The 17,018-nt window shown below is 38.2% G+C and overlaps 1 protein-coding gene across 3 annotated transcripts in view; it reads left to right on the top strand.

Moving 5' to 3' along the window:
- The first annotated feature begins 610 nt into the window (after positions 1–610).
- The window catches only part of GRIK1 (glutamate ionotropic receptor kainate type subunit 1), a 355,456-nt gene continuing 339,048 nt past the window's right edge, over positions 611–17,018 (top strand). For all 3 annotated transcript variants that reach the window (XM_015244065.3, XM_072968134.1, XM_072968117.1), the window contains exon 1: positions 611–1,240. In XM_015244065.3, coding sequence (XP_015099551.2) covers positions 1,123–1,240 — 118 coding nt within the window. In that variant the 5' untranslated portion in view covers positions 611–1,122. The remainder of the gene's footprint in view (positions 1,241–17,018) is intronic.

Below are 17,018 nucleotides of genomic sequence, written 5' to 3'. Positions count from 1 at the left end.
AAACGTGACAGTCAAAAGAAACCAAGAAAAGGAGCGGCGCTGGAAGCTGCCTCTTTCCCAGTTCTGCGCGTGTAAATGGAAGCGATTTACAAGAGATTATCTCGGGTCTGAATAGGAAAAAGAAGCCACTTTAATCTTAGAGTACTGAAGGTTTCTCATTTCTCTCCTTCTCTTCCTCCTCCTCCTCCTCCTTCCCCTTTTCTTCATCTTTGCCAGAGTTAAAACAGGAGTTCTTTTATTCTCTGAAATATTGGCGTCCGAGATGGCGATTCTCCATCCAGTGATGGGAAGAGTCTTAGTTGGCCAGCTCTATGACCCCCTAACTGGCGCACAGAGACATTACCAAAGAGGCCCCTCTGTCATTCGCAGCCCGCAGCTGAGTCTGCCTCTGCTCTGACCAGCAGGTTAAATTTTCTGTCCTCAGGATACACTACTCAATAGACTTTCCAGCATCACAGCGCAAAGTTGAGGGAGAGAGTGAGTGTGCGTGCGCGTGAGGCTGTGTGAGTGTCTGGATCAGCGTGCCGGGGCGGGCAGTAAATAAAGGGTGGGGCCGTCGAGGGGAGGAGGAAAGCAAGAACTGAGAGAAGCAAGAGCGAGGTTCCATCCCAGTTAACCTGCTGGAGCTCATCCTGCTTGCTCAGAGCCCCTGCACCAACTCGCCCAGTACCCTCTCTCCCTTCTCCTTCGCCTTCTTTCTCCTTTACGCCTCCTTCTCTCGTGGCACCCGCTACCTACCCCCTCCACCACCACTTTCTTATCCGACCAGAGGACGAATGAGGGAGACGTTCCCGCAAATTGGGGCAGCAACTTTCCTCAGCTGGTCTCTCGGCTCCGGGAGCGGTTGCGCGCTGCTTCTCCGCGGTTTGCGGCCCATGGAGGAGGAGGAAGAGGAGCAGTGATGGGCTAGCGGCAGAAGCGAGGAGCCCCGAGGGAGGCCAGCGTCGCCTGCCAGCTCCGCGTTCCCACGCCGGTTCCCTCGATCTCTTTCCGGGGGGAGCGCGCAGGGTGCAAACGCGGAGCATCCCAGAGAGGATGAGGCGGGGACCCGGCCCGAGCGGGCTGTATCTCCAGGGCGTGCGGCAGCGGCTGGGTCTCGGCATGAATTAAGAAGCTGGGAAGATGGAGCGCCGCACACTCCTCGCCCAGCCCAGGCTCTGGACCAGGGACACCAGCTGGGCACTTCTCTATTTCCTCTGCTACATCCTCCCCGAGACCGCCCCGCAAGTGCTCAGGATCGGTGAGTGAACCGCGGGGAGCGCTCCAGGCTGCCTGCTCGGGAGATGTGGTCGCTCCCCGCGGCCAGGGCGGGCGCAGCGGGTCCCGGGTGAGGCAGCGCGCGCTGGCGCGGGGGCAGGGGCTGGGGGTGGTGGAGGTCAGCGCGCTCCGGGGGCTCCGGGAAACGAGCAGCAGCCGCGTCACTGCTTCCCTCCTGGCGAGTCCGGGGCTTCCCCGCGGGGTACGGTTGGCGGTTTGTTTTTGTTTTTGTTTTTGTTTTTTTGTTTTAATCTGAGCACCAGGAACGCGGGCAAGAGAGCAAGGGGCCCAGGCTCGCCCGGACTGGCACCTTGCTCTGGCGTGGGTTCTCGCGTGGCTGCGGCCAGTCGATTTGGGCGCGGAGATGCGCTCTCCCCGGCGCCTCGGTGGGCGTCGTGCAGTCTAGGTCTGCAGCTGGGGTCCCTGGCAATCGGTGCTTTGGGTACTTGCGGGCATGCCCAGATCTCAGGAGGAGAATTTGGGGACCGCTAGGGATGCGGGGACTCCCCAGAGCCTGCTAGCCCCGATCCTCCAAGTTTTCATCCTTAAGTTGGGTTCTTCCCCGAGGAGTCACCAAAGTCTGGAGGATTCCTCTAGAGAGGGGCGGAGTCCGGATATGACTTATGGCTGAAGGTTCAAGGAGTAGGGAGGACGGTCAAGGCAGCGCCGTAAGCAGGCACCTAAGTTTCTCCCTTGTCCCCCAATCTGCCCCACCTGCCTGCCACTGAGCTTGATCCGGTCCCCAGTCAAGGTAACTCCCTGGAAGACTGAATTTCCGTCCCGGGTGGTGGGGAGGGGTATAAAAAGATACTAGAAGAATGAATGTAGGAATCCTGGGGATGTCTAAAGGGAGCAAAAGGCAAGCAAAATAGAAGGGGGAAGGAGGGAACTTTGTTAGTGTCTGGATTCAGCTACCTAAACGCCCGGCACTCATCACCAAAGTTTGGTCTGTGGAGCACTGAGCGATTCCTGGGCTGCTTTCTGGGTTGAAAATAACCTCTTTGCCTTCCTTATTGTTCTCCCTTGGAAACTAAACCCAATTTCTATTCCCTTAATCTCAGTTTATCCCTTTTCCCCAATTGTGCTTCTTAAAGACCCAGTGAAAGAGAAGAGCCACAGGTGAAATCATGACACCAGACTGGGCTCCCAGCTTCTCCAGTTTCTCCCTGTAGGAAGCTAGAGTGAAGTCCTGAACTCTGAGAGCGTCTAACTCATACCCTTTCTAGAAACTGACAAAATGTGCAGAGAACAGTGTGGGGCACTCTTGAATGTCACCCCTAAGTGGCTAAAAATTCTCAATAACTTTACTAGTCCTGACTTGCAATTAGCGAACTTCAAAGATTCAGAACCTAGTTCCTGTCACTGAACATGCTCATTTAAAAGAAAAAAAAAATAGAGATTGACTACTTTGAAATGCATTTCCCCTAGGTATATGGGATGTGATTTTCAATGAAAGAAATGATCTAGAATACTAACTTTTACTGCAGAAATCTTTTTCTAGACTAAGGATAATGATAATGTACACTTTATTGGATAATTTAGACTTCATTTAAAAACTACCAAAGTCTTCCTTTTACAAAAAAATAACACCATGACTTAATATCCCCTCACTTTTTTGGGGGGGGGGATGCAGTCAGCTTTACACACTCTGGTAACAAAATTCCTTTGAAAAACACAAAGTAAACAATGTATATGTTACAATTTCTAATGCTCATTAACTTTATTGGCATTTTGGGTTATTTCTACATATTTTAAGAGATATATCTGGACAAACTGGAACAAGGTATGCCAGTCAACAGCCCTGCTTCCTCTACAACAAACTTAAGATAGCATTTTCTTTTCCCTACATCACTCAAACGTAAAGGAATTCCAGAAGGGGGTGGAAAAGGATGTTTTAAGACATCTATGTTTAAGATGTTTAAGACAGATCTGAGTATTTATCCAAGCTCCAAGCGATTACATTCATCCACTTAAAAGTAGTTTTCAAAGTGAAAACAACCCAACATGATTCACTGACCTTAAAATATATGCTACAGGAAAATGAGATTTCCTCTTTCTAAATGGGAGCCAAAATGCATAAAGTAAAATTGCATGGCCTGGTGCTGTTTCTATGCTGTACAAACGTCTTACTCCTCCTGGCTCTGAGTGACCTGTGCTTGGCATGAACACCACCCTGCATGTGCCTAAGGACCATGCTTACTTTTAAATGGACATTTCAGCACCATGGAAACCAGCTTTAGCACAGAGGAAACCTGCCTCTCTACACTGAGTTTCTTATGTCAGTCAAGTTCAGCATTGAATACAAAATATCAAAGGGGTGGGGGACTGAGCAAGTGTCTGCTTGTGTGTGTGTGTATGTGTTGCAGGAAGAAAAGAGAAGACTTGAAATGCATTACTTTACATTTCACCATCCTTTCTCTTTTCAACAAACCACTAACCATCCAACCAACCAACCAATCAACCAACAAAACGGGGCTCTTGATTATTAACTTGCATTAATACTATAAGTATTCCAGTAACTTAAAATACCTCAAGTAAAGTACATCGTAAATGTCCAGCACTTTGCACTGTACATAGAGAAGGCACTTGAATGCTTGAATGAATTAATTACTGATCTACTTTTATTGAAAATGTGTCTGTTTCAATTTCAGCCATTGGGAAAAAAAGAAATGAAAAGTATAAAATTTAAGGTAAAATTCATGCACAGTAAGTATTAGAAAGGTTATTGAGTGTGTAGTTATGCATGGTTCTCACACGTTATGGGTGTCTGTTGAAAAGTTTACAACCTTACATCACAGTTTGTAGTCATGAAGAGGGTCCTCCAGAATGGTGGTGTCCTGAGCATTATTACTACATTCCAGAGATTTCCCAGCAGCCTGCATAGAAGACAGATATGGCAGCTGCTGGGAATTCTCTAGGGGATGCTGGGATCATTCCTGTCTTTCTGGCTTATACTCCAGTGTATGTCAACAACCAATTAATCACACACACACATACACACACACTTCAGTCACAGACATCTCTCTCACATGACCAGCCAACCTATAACCAATAGTTAGAACTGGATCTAGGTGACCTGAGTAGACAGTAACATACCACCATTAGTGGAAAATGAAAAAAACAATTCCATGTGCAATTTCTGGGACAGATGTATCTCATTTCTAATAATAATAGTAACAGAAAGATAAATTTACATATTTTATGCATCATTATCTACATACGCAATCACAGATGTAGTGGTTAAAGCATAGGATTAAGTGTTAAGTGATAGGTAGCCAGGCTTTCTGCCATATGATTTGTTAGAAAGCACAGGTTTGGGTTCCACCTCTGAGACTTCCTAGATATGTGTCTCAATGTATTCAGTCTCACCAGGCTTTTGTTTTGCATCTGAAAAATCCAAGTGAAACAGTTACAACCTCATAATGTCTTTGGTAAGAATCCATAGACTACTTAAAGGGATTTAAGTTACATTATAATTGTTTTGTTGTTTTGTTTTTATTTTTCAAATTATTATTATTGATGTTTTCTTCCTGAATAGGGACTGAAAAGTTAATGTGGTATATTTTCATAAGGCATTAAATATTTCTGAGCCCAAATCTCTCCATCTGTGAATCAGCAGTAATGACATCTGCCTTTCCTATTTCACAAGGGAGGATCAAATAATCTCATTTTTATTATTTGCAAATGAACCACTAAATAAATATAATATATTACTATTATGTAATTGAATATAGCATATAAAGAAAAATATTATAAAAATATTTCTATAAATAGCATGGAAATTTAAATGGCAATATAATTGTCCAAATATTTTATCTCCTTAGGAGAGATCCATCATCAAGTGGGCTGTAGCATCATTTTTTAAATATTTAACCCTAAGGACCTCCAAAGTTCCAAGTAATGTTTATTACATAAGTGTTCATTTTTTTCAGTGTACAAAACTCACAATTTTATTCTTTAATCACTGAATTATTTCATCATTTCAATATTCATTATTCACTCAACAGACAAGTATGTATTAAGTGCCTCGTTCCCTGCCATGAGCCAGACACTTCTAGATTCATGACATGCAACAGTGAGTGAAATGGGCAAATGTAGCTACCTCCTTGATGCTTGTATTCTGGTAGTTTACAGTCTGTGTTACCACTGACATTTTTCAGCAGGTTTTCAGTGCACACTTTCTATGTTTTAATTCCAAATATTATTCTTAGAGAGTTTTCCATTCATCTTCTGCTGTCAATTTATTATTATAGCAATGACATAGCCAGTGCAGAATAGGTTCAAGCCCTCAAATGCACAGAGGACAGGCAGAATGGATTCAGGCTGCCAAACCTGGAGCAGAAACCTCTGTCTCGGTTCAGGAAGATCTGTTTGACCTGAGATAGATTTCACCCTGAGAGAGCATACTGGCCCCAACAGTAACTTAAGAACTCCACTGGACCCTAGGAGAAAAACGTGGGGGAGAAGCTCTCTGATGGATGATGAAAAGGGAATCTCTGGCTAATGTGAACATATTTCTGCAAATGAGCAGATCTTCTGCCTTATATTTTATCTGCATAATTCACCTTTTTCTTTAATATTGATTTTATAGGCATAATATTTATACTATATAGACCTCACCTTAGCTAATTTTCTTATATGGTTTCTAATCTCCAGTTTTCATTGGGAAAACCATGACTTGGAGGCTTTGCCTAAGTTCAAGTTCTAGTTAGCAGAAGTGCTGGAGCTCGGAGCTAGCTATTCTGATCTCAAGTTTCAAGCTCCTTGCATTAAATTATGCCGTATTGTGTGTGCACTTGTGTATGTAGTTACATAACTGTTTAAGCTGAAAACAGATATAAGAGAAATGAACTGTTACTCTTCATTATTCTGGGGTAATGACGTAAATTAATGTGATTTATATTTGAGTATATTTTAGATGATTAGCAAAGAGAAAAGTTGGCATTATCATTGGACTCTCCAGAACTCCTCTTTAAGAAGGGGCTAAGGAAGATAATCTTATTGGAGGAGCAGCCTTGTTACCTACCACCTAGCCAACACACTGTTTTTAATTGGCTTGCGCACTTAATTGGAATGGTTTGAAGAAAGATTGATGGAGATAGTAGTGGTGGTGAATTCCCATAGCCTCTCAACCCTCTTTTGTTGTTTCACAGACAATTATCCATATAATATATAAAATATTATCTATGTCTTAAAATTTTCTAGAAATTATTTCATCTCAGAGAAAGAATGATGGGGGGAGGGTATAGCTCGTTAGTAGAGCACATGCTTAGCATGTACGAGGTCCTGGGTTTATCTCCAGTACCTTAAATAAGTAAATAAATAAGCTCAACCCCCCCCCCCAGTAATAAATAAATAAAAAGAAACTGACACTTAAAATTTTTTTTTTTAATTTTTAAAAGATAGAATGATGGAAAACTCCAGGTGGAAGGGGATTCTCATCTCCAACTGCCTTTTTCTAATTGACTGACCAGGGGAAGATTACCAGTTGTGTATGTGTGTGTGTGTATGTTGTTAGTTATAGGAGAAATAGTAAAGACAAACTCATGAGTTTATTGCAAAGAAGAAATGTGACGTCATATGTAGAATGCATGGCATAGGTCAGGATTAATGAAGGTACCTCCTGTTCTTTCTTTCTAATAATAAACAGGGTAGGAGTTTTGTGCCTAGAACAATTTGTCTGGTCAAGTGAGTGTGGAGAAATGCTCCCCCTTAGAGATTCATGAGGGAGTTTTGTATATTAAAATCTCTTTGTAATTCTTTGCAAAGAAGCCTGTTTCGTGGTTTTTTAATCCAGTATCTCTCACATTTTAATTGTCAGAGGACTCTCACTTGAATCACAACTACTAATGTCCCACTAAACTCATGCTCCCCAGAATATATCTGAGGAAACCCTGGACAATAAAACCATTGAAATGTCAATACATATGTCAAAACTCACATGGCCATGCATCGTACTGCTTCTTAAGTGTAACCCAAATTCTGCCCACTCTCTGCTTGGGAACTTTTTCATAGGGCCTTAAGAGTAGATTTTAAATGTTTAGATACCTGTTGTTCTTTATGATAGAGAAAACATCTTTAAAGCCACATTATCTATTCTGAAGGAACACCATTTTTGTTAGCTTAAAATGTGACATGGGCCATTTTCCTATTTTTGTTTTCACTAAACTTACTTTCTAACATTGTTTTGAATGGAGAAAAAGTTATATTAGATTTAAAATATATTTTCCAACAACAGAACTGGTAGCAAGTTAAAGGTCTATCTATATTTAAAGTTCAAAGTACTTTTTTAAAAAATGTGTATCTAATTTTTTCAATGTTAAATTTTCATAGAGAAATGGAAACATTTAAATTAAAAGGAATGTATACTAACTAAATGAACTTCATAAATTTCTCATCTTGATTTTCTACTGAGATCAATTTGTCATGTTAAATTGAAAAAACGTAAACTCTTATTACATCAAAACGCTGATATTAGTAATTATAAGTCAATTGGAAAAATGGTTTATCTTGGAGGGGAAAAAGTAAAGAGGTAAAAATATTTTATTTTTTATTTATGCCACTTATAAACTACTGAAAAATTAAAAATATTTAGAATAACTTTCCTATATCACTTGAACAATATTTTATGCTCTTTTTGTTCTTACTCAAAATTTAGGGTTTTTTTTAAACTTATAATTTTGTATAATGCTGTGTTAGTGTATTTATTAAATACAAGGTAAGATTAGTTACAAAGTGGACTTAATAAACAATGACATTGACTAAATTAAGAATAAACTCCTATTGACTACAAATCAATCTCACAGAATTACCATACAACAGTAAAAACACTTTCTTTTAACTCTCTAAATTCTTTTGATATATTATTCAGTGCATTAATTGATTAAATGCATTTGAAAGACTAGCCCATCTTACATCTTTTGATGAGTTACTAGTTTACTGCTGTCCTGACAGGGGAAAGTACAACAGGAAATAAAACTACACGTAAGAATCTATCAGGGAAGGTATAGCATGTATGAGGTCCTGGGTTCCATGCCCAATACTTCCAATTAAATAAATAAACCTAATTACCCCCCTACCACATACAAACAAAAAAAGTCTATCAGCATTAAAGTTTCAACTGAATAGTGTCTCAAAAGGAGCTTACCAATGCATATTTTTATACTAGAATTGCATGTTTGCTTTTATTTAATAGAAATCAAATGATTAATTGTTACCCTTGTCATCAGTTATCAGTTTAAAGACTGGAAGTTCATTACAACTTATTGTTTTTCTTAAAAAATGCAAAAAGGAATGTATTAAAATCCCGTTATTTATTACACAGGGCAAGTCCAAGGTTATCGACTACACTAAGGTAAAATGTGTATTGTAGTTGATTGATTAAAACATAATCCATAAGTGGGTTAGTATACACATACGAATATTTTCTAGCTCTGTCAGCTAAGAGGGCCTAGAAACAATGACACCCCAAGAGCAATGAACACAACTGACATCCAGGCATTCTTGGAGAAATGGACAATTTGGAGACTGAAAAAGAAATATACATGATCCTGGGACATTTTGTAGTGCCAGAAAAATAAGTGGTCAAAAAAAATGCCCCTGATGGGAATATGTTAAAGGCACACAGGCACCAAGTACTGGGCTCCCAATGGCCAAAGCTGGAATAATTTGAGCAATAAAATATTTAGAAGTAGTCCCTGAATTATAAGCCAAAATATAAAATAAATACTGATGTGTTCATACTGATATAAATAAATGATTAACTAAGTAAATGGGGAAAGAGACACGTATCTCCCAAACAGAAAAGCCAAGTGATCAAGACCAGCATCCCCAGGGGCAGATCATATTGGCAGTAGTTGCCTTTGACATGGTGGGATGCAAATGGCACTTTGCCTTTCAGGTTCCTACCCCCTCCTCCAAATCCAGATTCCCGCTCTAATCATGAGAAAAACATCAGACCAATAGCAATAGGGAGGCATTCTTCAAAATACGTGGCCAATACTTGCCAACACTCTCAATGTCGTGAAAAACAAAGTCTGAGAAACCATCATGGCCAAGAGTGACATATGGAGACATGACAAATAAGCAGAATGTGATGTTCTGAATGGGATCCTGGAAGAAAAAAAGGACATTAGGTAAAAACTAAGGACATGCAAATAAATATGGACACTACTTAATAATTGTGCATCAATAGTTTTATTAATTTTAACAAATGTATATACTCATATAAAGATATTAATAACAGGAAAAACTGGATGTGAAGTATACAAGGACTCTCTGTACTACCTTCTCAACTTGGGTGCAAATCTAAAACTGTTCTAAAAAATGAACAAATAATGTCTATCTTTAAAAAACAAAATCCCTCAACCCATATCAAGATCTCTTCTGCTGTTACTGTTCCTACCTACGCTGTAGTACATACAAGTCTATAACTAATTGTATCAAGGAAAATAGAGAAAACTATAGCCAATTCCATATAATATGCTACATAGTTTTCTAGAGTGTCATTAAAATAAAGACAACAGCATATAATGTTGGAAAAAATCATTAAAGAAGTAAACCTTATATAAAAATTGCTGTTAATAAATGTGATAGTTGTATGTCTTCTTTAGAATTCTGCAGTGAGGTTGTAGAAAAGCAGACATGAGCTGTTTCTATCCATTAGCATCTAGGTTCTCAACTATTACATGCTGTTTGTGCTTAACTAAACATAATTCAACTTTGAATAGTGATTCAAGCCTTGTAACATCCTCTGCCAGAGACATTAAGTGCTGATGTCTTTGAATGAATACTCATAGCAAACTATTTGCACAATTCCTTTTCTTAGCAAAATTGTCTAAATATGCCTTTAAAAAAATCAATACTTAATTCCCAGAGCCAATAGAGTACATTATAATTCAAATTGGGAAAAGGATGATGTAAGTCAAGTGTTTTTCTTTTTTCATTGTGAGGACTCAGTTACAACTTTTAAGGGTTTTCTTTTCTTTTCTTTTTTAATTTAAACTTCTACAATGTTGGATTGCATATTTTGGCAATCCGCAAACAAAAGTTGTATTCTGGTGACTTGTCTATGTTTATATTGTGTAAGATGTTATTGTGTTTCATCTCCTAAAAATGGATTATAGATAGAGCTATCTTTCAAGTCAAAAGGCAATATTTATTTGCCTTTTGAATTTTGGGCAGTGTGTTTCTTTTGTTCTCAGAATATATTTGAACTCTATACATGCTTGCTGAATTGGCAAGAACCCTTATAAATGATTGTGAATCATCTAAATGTTTAACAGGAAGGAATGGTTAAGAAAAGAATACTGTAGCCTCAAGAGAGAAGGATCTATTAAATATAAGCCTTATGATGAAATGTACATAGTAAAATGGAAAATGCCTAGGAAGTGGTGTGTGATTTTGCATACCTTGGATTTGGAATGTAGACAATTCATCCTTGCTTATAGATAAGAACTAAAAGCATGAGTGTGGAAAGAGGAAGCCCATTTGTTTTGCTGAGATGGTGGAATTGCAGGTGATTTTTTCCTTTCATTTTTATTCCTAGCACTGTTCTCTCCCCAGTTTAAAAATGATTGGTTAAAGTTACCATTCTGTACTTTCTAGGTTACTCTAGCAGTCATTTGCATGCAGTTTGGCAGACTGAAAAGTGCACGAAATGAGCATGCTACCAGCTCTGGTGATCCTTAGTTTGGCCATGTCGTATGACCTTTTAGTAAATAAATCCATTCCCTTGTCTTTCTGAGGGAGCTGGTGGTGAACAAGTGCCTGGATGCCACAGCTAATGCCTTCCTGGTCTGCAGTCCCTCTAGAGAGTTGGATCTGCTTAATCGTCATTGGTTTGAACTGAGAAACCGTGCGAAGATGTGCAACACCATTGTACTGAGCGTTTATAGAAACAGCATCCTGTGTGTGGAAATGGAACTTTATTCATTCCCCTGAAATTAAACTTAATGAGGCACACAAACCCCTATTTCCACCAGGACCACATCAAGGTCCTCGCCTTCCATTTAAAATGTAAATGTGTAGGGATCTCTCTTCTTCCTTCTCCCTACAGAGATCAAAGTCCTCTGCCTTTCAGGGAGAGGCATTTGTTGTCCTTCCTTCAGGACAATCACTGAGATTGACCAACTCTATGGCATCTGCTGCCCACATCCCTGACTGGAGAACCCACCTTGGTTCACTCACCCTTTGAGACCCAGCACATTGTCTGTGTGGTTTCTCATGTGGGCTCTTTACTCAGCACCTCATCACACAGCAGTAGCCAGCTTCAAGTTACTAGCATACGATGCCTCCACCTTCATTACCTTCATGAACTTTGAGCAGCAAAGTGTACAGTGTGTGCTGTCCACTCTCAGACCACAAACTGTACGTGGGCACAGGCCCACCCCAAATCCCAGGGGGCCTACTGACCTCCTATCTCAACTCCAGGTTTCCAAACTGCAAGGCAGGGAAACAGAGCTGGATTCCTACAGTAGCATGCATTTTTGTGAACTCTGATGTTTAGTTTTTAGCAAGGTTTTAAAAATTAACTCAACAACAACAGAAGCAACAGTAAAAAATAAACTTTTTATGTTTTAGTTTTGGATTTGGCAATAGAAAGTCTTATTTTTTTTTAAGATTTCCCACCCTATATATAATTATCATATGGTCTCTATTATATCATAGTTATATAACTAGTACATATTATTTGAATTACATACACATATACACATTATTGCATATATCTTTATACACATAACTGTATATATTACTTATATAGTATATATTCATATATAAATACCTACATATATTAAAATTTAAATTTTTATGGTGTTTTTTACACTTTATTTATTCTACCTGGGGAAAAAAATCACATATGAAGCCTTTATTGCATTTCAAATAACCAGGAATGGATGATAGAGATAGACACGCTGTCTGTGACTGGTGGTGGTGGAAGGAGAAGGAAGGTGGAGAGGAGGACACTGGGATCGCAGAAACCAGGACAGAATGTTTTCAGGCTACAAGGACTTTCGAAATGTCTGTACTGTGGCCAATGAGAATATTCTTATTGGTCAGGTTGAACAGCAAGGTTCACATGCCATCACCTCGGGCCCAGTCAACATGAAAGGGCTGAAAATATTTTTGCTACATCTGTGGATCATTTGTGAGAAAGTAATCAGTATTAAACTACAAAATAAATATCTTAAGGAAAAGTAATTGTTTAATACAAAATACCCCAAAATATTATAAGTAATTATTTATTGTCAGTTTAACATATGCCATGTACCCTTCTAGGATTTCTAGATAGCCAAATGGTAAAGAGAGAGAAACCTGACCCAGAAATCCCTTTGGACAAGATACTGAAAGCATATAAATATAAACATACAAAAAATATTTTTCATGTGACATGTATGCAAATAAAAAATCATATAAATAAATATATGAATAAATTAAAAATAATAGTGCTTACGACCAGGTGGGGCCTTGGGAGATCTTAACATCCAACTTTCTTATTTGATAGATGAAAAAACTGAAACCCCAGAAGGGAAACCAAGTAGATACTAGACAGCCAAGCGTAACTTGCATCTCAATGTTGTTTCCTGGCAACTTTGTTTATCTCGTGTGACTCATTTGACATTTGTTAAAAATCTGTATTTGAATGAAGGGGATATTGTAATTAACTAGTAAAATACATAGAAGTTCCAGAATACAAGGATCACAGAACTCCCCGGTGTGGGTTCTTTAAATTTGGATGCTCCATAGAGAAGTTACATTTTGAAATGTGTCTCAAAGGAGAGGGCAGACCTGGGAAACAGAGGTGAGAAATGGAGTTCAGGTGGTGATAATTATTGAAAGATTAAAATCCAAAGAAATTTCTGGGAAAAATATCAATGGAAATCTTAACAGAAAGGTGTTAAATGGTACATATCTTGAGACTTTTTTTCAACTTTGTGTTACCAAGGCATTTTTGTCAACTTATCTTACAGTTCCTTGAGTTACAGAAATGTCTTTATATCTGATAAGACTCTCAGAAAAAAAAAAAAACGGAAAGAGCAATTACAAATAAGTGGCCTCTGGCAAAGCAATTTAGAATGATCATTAGGTAATAACATTATTTTTTATTGTCTTAATTTAATTCAAGTGAGTGTTATCCTTTGGTTAGGTTGAACACATGGGTATCCAAGGGAAGAGTGGTAAGGGTAATATCTGTCACTCAGTTTTTGAGAATGTCATCAAAAATCAGGAAGGCAGGCCACAGTGTGGAACTCTGAGATTCATCTTCCCACCTCTATATCAGAAGTAGGAAAGTGAGGTGGAATGAATAATTAATGTGATGCTTATAAAAAAAAAACAGAATCAGTAAACAATTCTTGGAGAGAATACTAAAATAAATTTGCTGTATGATTCCTGGAGTCTAGACAGCCTTTTGTTTCACATGAAGTAATCTTTCAAGTTGACTTCTGGCTTCCAGGAGTAACATTTGACCTTTTCTTTTCCCTTCAGAGGATACATTTTAATTTATGTTTTTACATACTATCATTTGGTTACTCATTTATTCATTCTTATATTTGTAACTTGTCTTATAAAATCATTTCAAAGGCTTACAGAACTACGTATATTATAACTTGATACAAATACAATGAAGATGGAGGTAAAGGTGAAATTAATATAGGGGTGATGTCCCTAAGCAGATGCCAAAAGTAGACCAGAATGTTTTATCTGAGTTTTCTAGCAGCAGAAGTGAGAAGGGAAACAGAACAAAGCACAAAGTTCAGAGAGTGCAGGTACTTGGATAAATTACAGGGTTTTACATTAACAAATATGGAAGGAATGTATTCCATGATCTCGATAAAGAGAAGTAATGTGATCACAGATACCATCCTTATGATGAAATAAGTAATGTGTTCCATTCATTTGTTTCTTATGAAGTGCTCAATATAACTCCATGGCCAGACACCAAATAGTAACAGAAAACTATTCTGCAAAACATCCTGGTATGGAAATCTCAAAGCAGCTTGGTTTGATCCAACACTAAAAGTTATGATGTCTAGGGGAATGTATGGACTGCCTACCAGTTCAGATTTGTCATCGTTGTTAATCCTTGGATCTGAGATTTATTGGAAGTTGAGCAACAAAAGGTTAAAGGGGTAGAGGTTGGAGATGAAGTGTGCATTTCTAGTGAAAGCTGGACCATAAACATCAGAAGGAAGGTTGAGGCCGTTCTGTGGAATTAAGAAACCTAAACAAGATACCACCTTGGATAGAAGACCACTTCACTTCTGGCAGATGAAACACCTGAAAGCAGGGCCAGAATTTTGCTCAGGAAACCCTTCTGAGCGTATCACGTTAAACAGCACAATGGCTGATATGCATTTGTCTGCACTGGAGGACAAGTCTACAAATGTCATCAAATATTGACCAGGGCCATTAAAAGAAAAAAAAAAGATATAAAGAGGAAAATATAAATCTCTTTGAGACATCAAATTTAAACAATGTGTCTTTCAGGTAAACTCTAATATGGATATATTGGGAACTGTCCACACACTGACCTCCTATAAGGTCATCTATAAACCAATAATATGTTCAGTATAACCTGTCCACCATGATTATTTGGGTTTCAGAGCATTTGATCTTAAGCCCTTTTTTACTTACAGCAAAAGTAGAATAAAACTCATTGTCTCATGAGGTCAGTGCTTCATGACTGTATATATGCCTACTATTTAGAAAAACATTTTTGCTATTTTTGTGCTATCTTGTTTTCTTAGATTTTGTGTTTTGTATCTCCTTATCTGTGCTATTTGTTGTTTTTGTTGTTAATTAGAACCTGCTTGGCATATCCTGGTCAAAAATAAAGCTTACATCTTTCCTTTCCTCTCTGCACCTTTTAAATACTCCTCTGTAATTCCAATCATCTTTTCTTAGAAAAGCCTGTTACGTGGAACAGGACCATTGATTACATAAGGATGAAAAAGAGCAACTTTAGATTTTGCTTTTCAGTCTGTGTCCTGAAAGTCAGATTTGTCCAAATTCCTTTAGACTCCCATATTCAGCAGTACTGCAATGGTTTTCAGATTTAAAAACAAGCAAACAAAACCTGAAACAGTCTGTGTTTTGGTTTCAGCCTTTGATCTTTGTGGATCTTGAGGAACAACTTTAAATTCTGTAGAATTTCTCACCTTTTGTTGTTGTTGTTGTTTTCTGGGAGAAAGGAAATACTCATTAAAACTTCATGGTCTATTTCATTTCCAAACCCATTTCTCTACACTTTGAGCTGAAAAGTAATTTGATAAAATGAAAGATTCCTGCCACGTCTGTAAAATAACCAGGTGAGATACAAATTGAGTTAATAATAGCTTCCTTCTGTTTCACATGCTTATCATTGCAGAAGTTTTATTCTCCACAACCATTACCTAGTTTCCTCTCCATCAAACATTAATGTGAATGCAGTACATACAAAATTATATGGAAGTGGAATTTCTCTATTACAGCTGTCTGAGAAAAGCTAGAAATTGGCATTTCCACTGAAAAATAATATGCAGGATGGGGAGGGGGGACCTCTTCAGGGCCTTTGAAAGAGGAAGAATGTCACATTGTAAATTAATTTATGCCCATCCAAGTCAGCCTTATAGTTCATAAATCTGTAGACAGTGTTAAGTCATAGTCAAAAAGAATTGCAGACTTGCTTGTGGAAAGACCCATTCACACACACCAAGAAACACACTCAAATGGCACAGAATCATGTAAATCAAGAACACAGAGGTCCAGTTAAGCCATCAAAAAGTGATCACTTTCTTACTAGTGTATATTTGGGAAAACCATTTTAAGCCCTGCAATCTTGTCTTATGTACCAAACCTTAACATTTAAGATCCTTCTTGTTAGAAAAAAAAATCTGTAATCCTCTCTACGTGTTTTCCCCAAAAGCTGCTCAAGAAAGTGATTTGTTTAGGGGTGAGCAAATGCAGGATCCAATAATCACAATTAAGTAAAAAAGGAGTGAGGAATACAACAGCGAAGGTAATGGATTTGCACCTTAGGACTTTTTAAACAGGGAGCTGTTTCCACCTATTTTTTGAAGGATAATTTAAGTAAATGTAATTTTTAACATGTAGGCAAGGAGAACATTAGATCAAAAGAAAAGAAAATGAAAACAAATGTATTTGGGTTGCTCCTAATACATATTGTGAATGTTTTCTCTAGGATTGTTTTTTTCTGAGATTCATAGGATCCATGCAAATTTGTTAAAGAGATAACCATTTCTGTATAATGAAAACCTAAGTGTATATTAAATTATTCAAGGTTATGAAGATCGGTAGAAAGGTATGCCTTTGCCAGGTAATTGTGAAATCAGTTTTATTCAACCACAGAAATTATTTTTTCCATGTTTGGCATATGTTGAAGAAACAAACAAATATGTAGGAAACTTATTTCAAAATGTTAGGGTTGTTATCAATTCATCTTAAAATTTAAATAGTATTTGTTGGACACAGATCATTTATGATATATTAAACATATATGATGCATATGTTTATGTATCATATCTTTATTGTTGCTTCAAAGTAGAAAGTTATTCCTAATATAACCATTTTGTTAATATGGAAATTGAGGCCAGATTTCGTGCACAAAATCAAGTCAATGGAGAACTGTCTGGTATTTAACTCAACAAAGGAGAATACGTTTGTAAATATGTTGTCCAATTTATTGCCGGCACAGTCTGTGTTTGTGCAATTGCTCACCTTCCTTTCACCTGCTTTTGTGTGTGGAACAGTCTTATCACCCA

The sequence above is a fragment of the Vicugna pacos genome, chromosome 1, assembly GCF_048564905.1.
Source record: "Vicugna pacos chromosome 1, VicPac4, whole genome shotgun sequence".
Lineage (NCBI taxonomy): Eukaryota > Metazoa > Chordata > Mammalia > Artiodactyla > Camelidae > Vicugna > Vicugna pacos.
The sequence above is the reverse complement of the archived record's forward strand: the minus strand, read 5'-3'. Positions and strand labels throughout refer to the sequence as shown.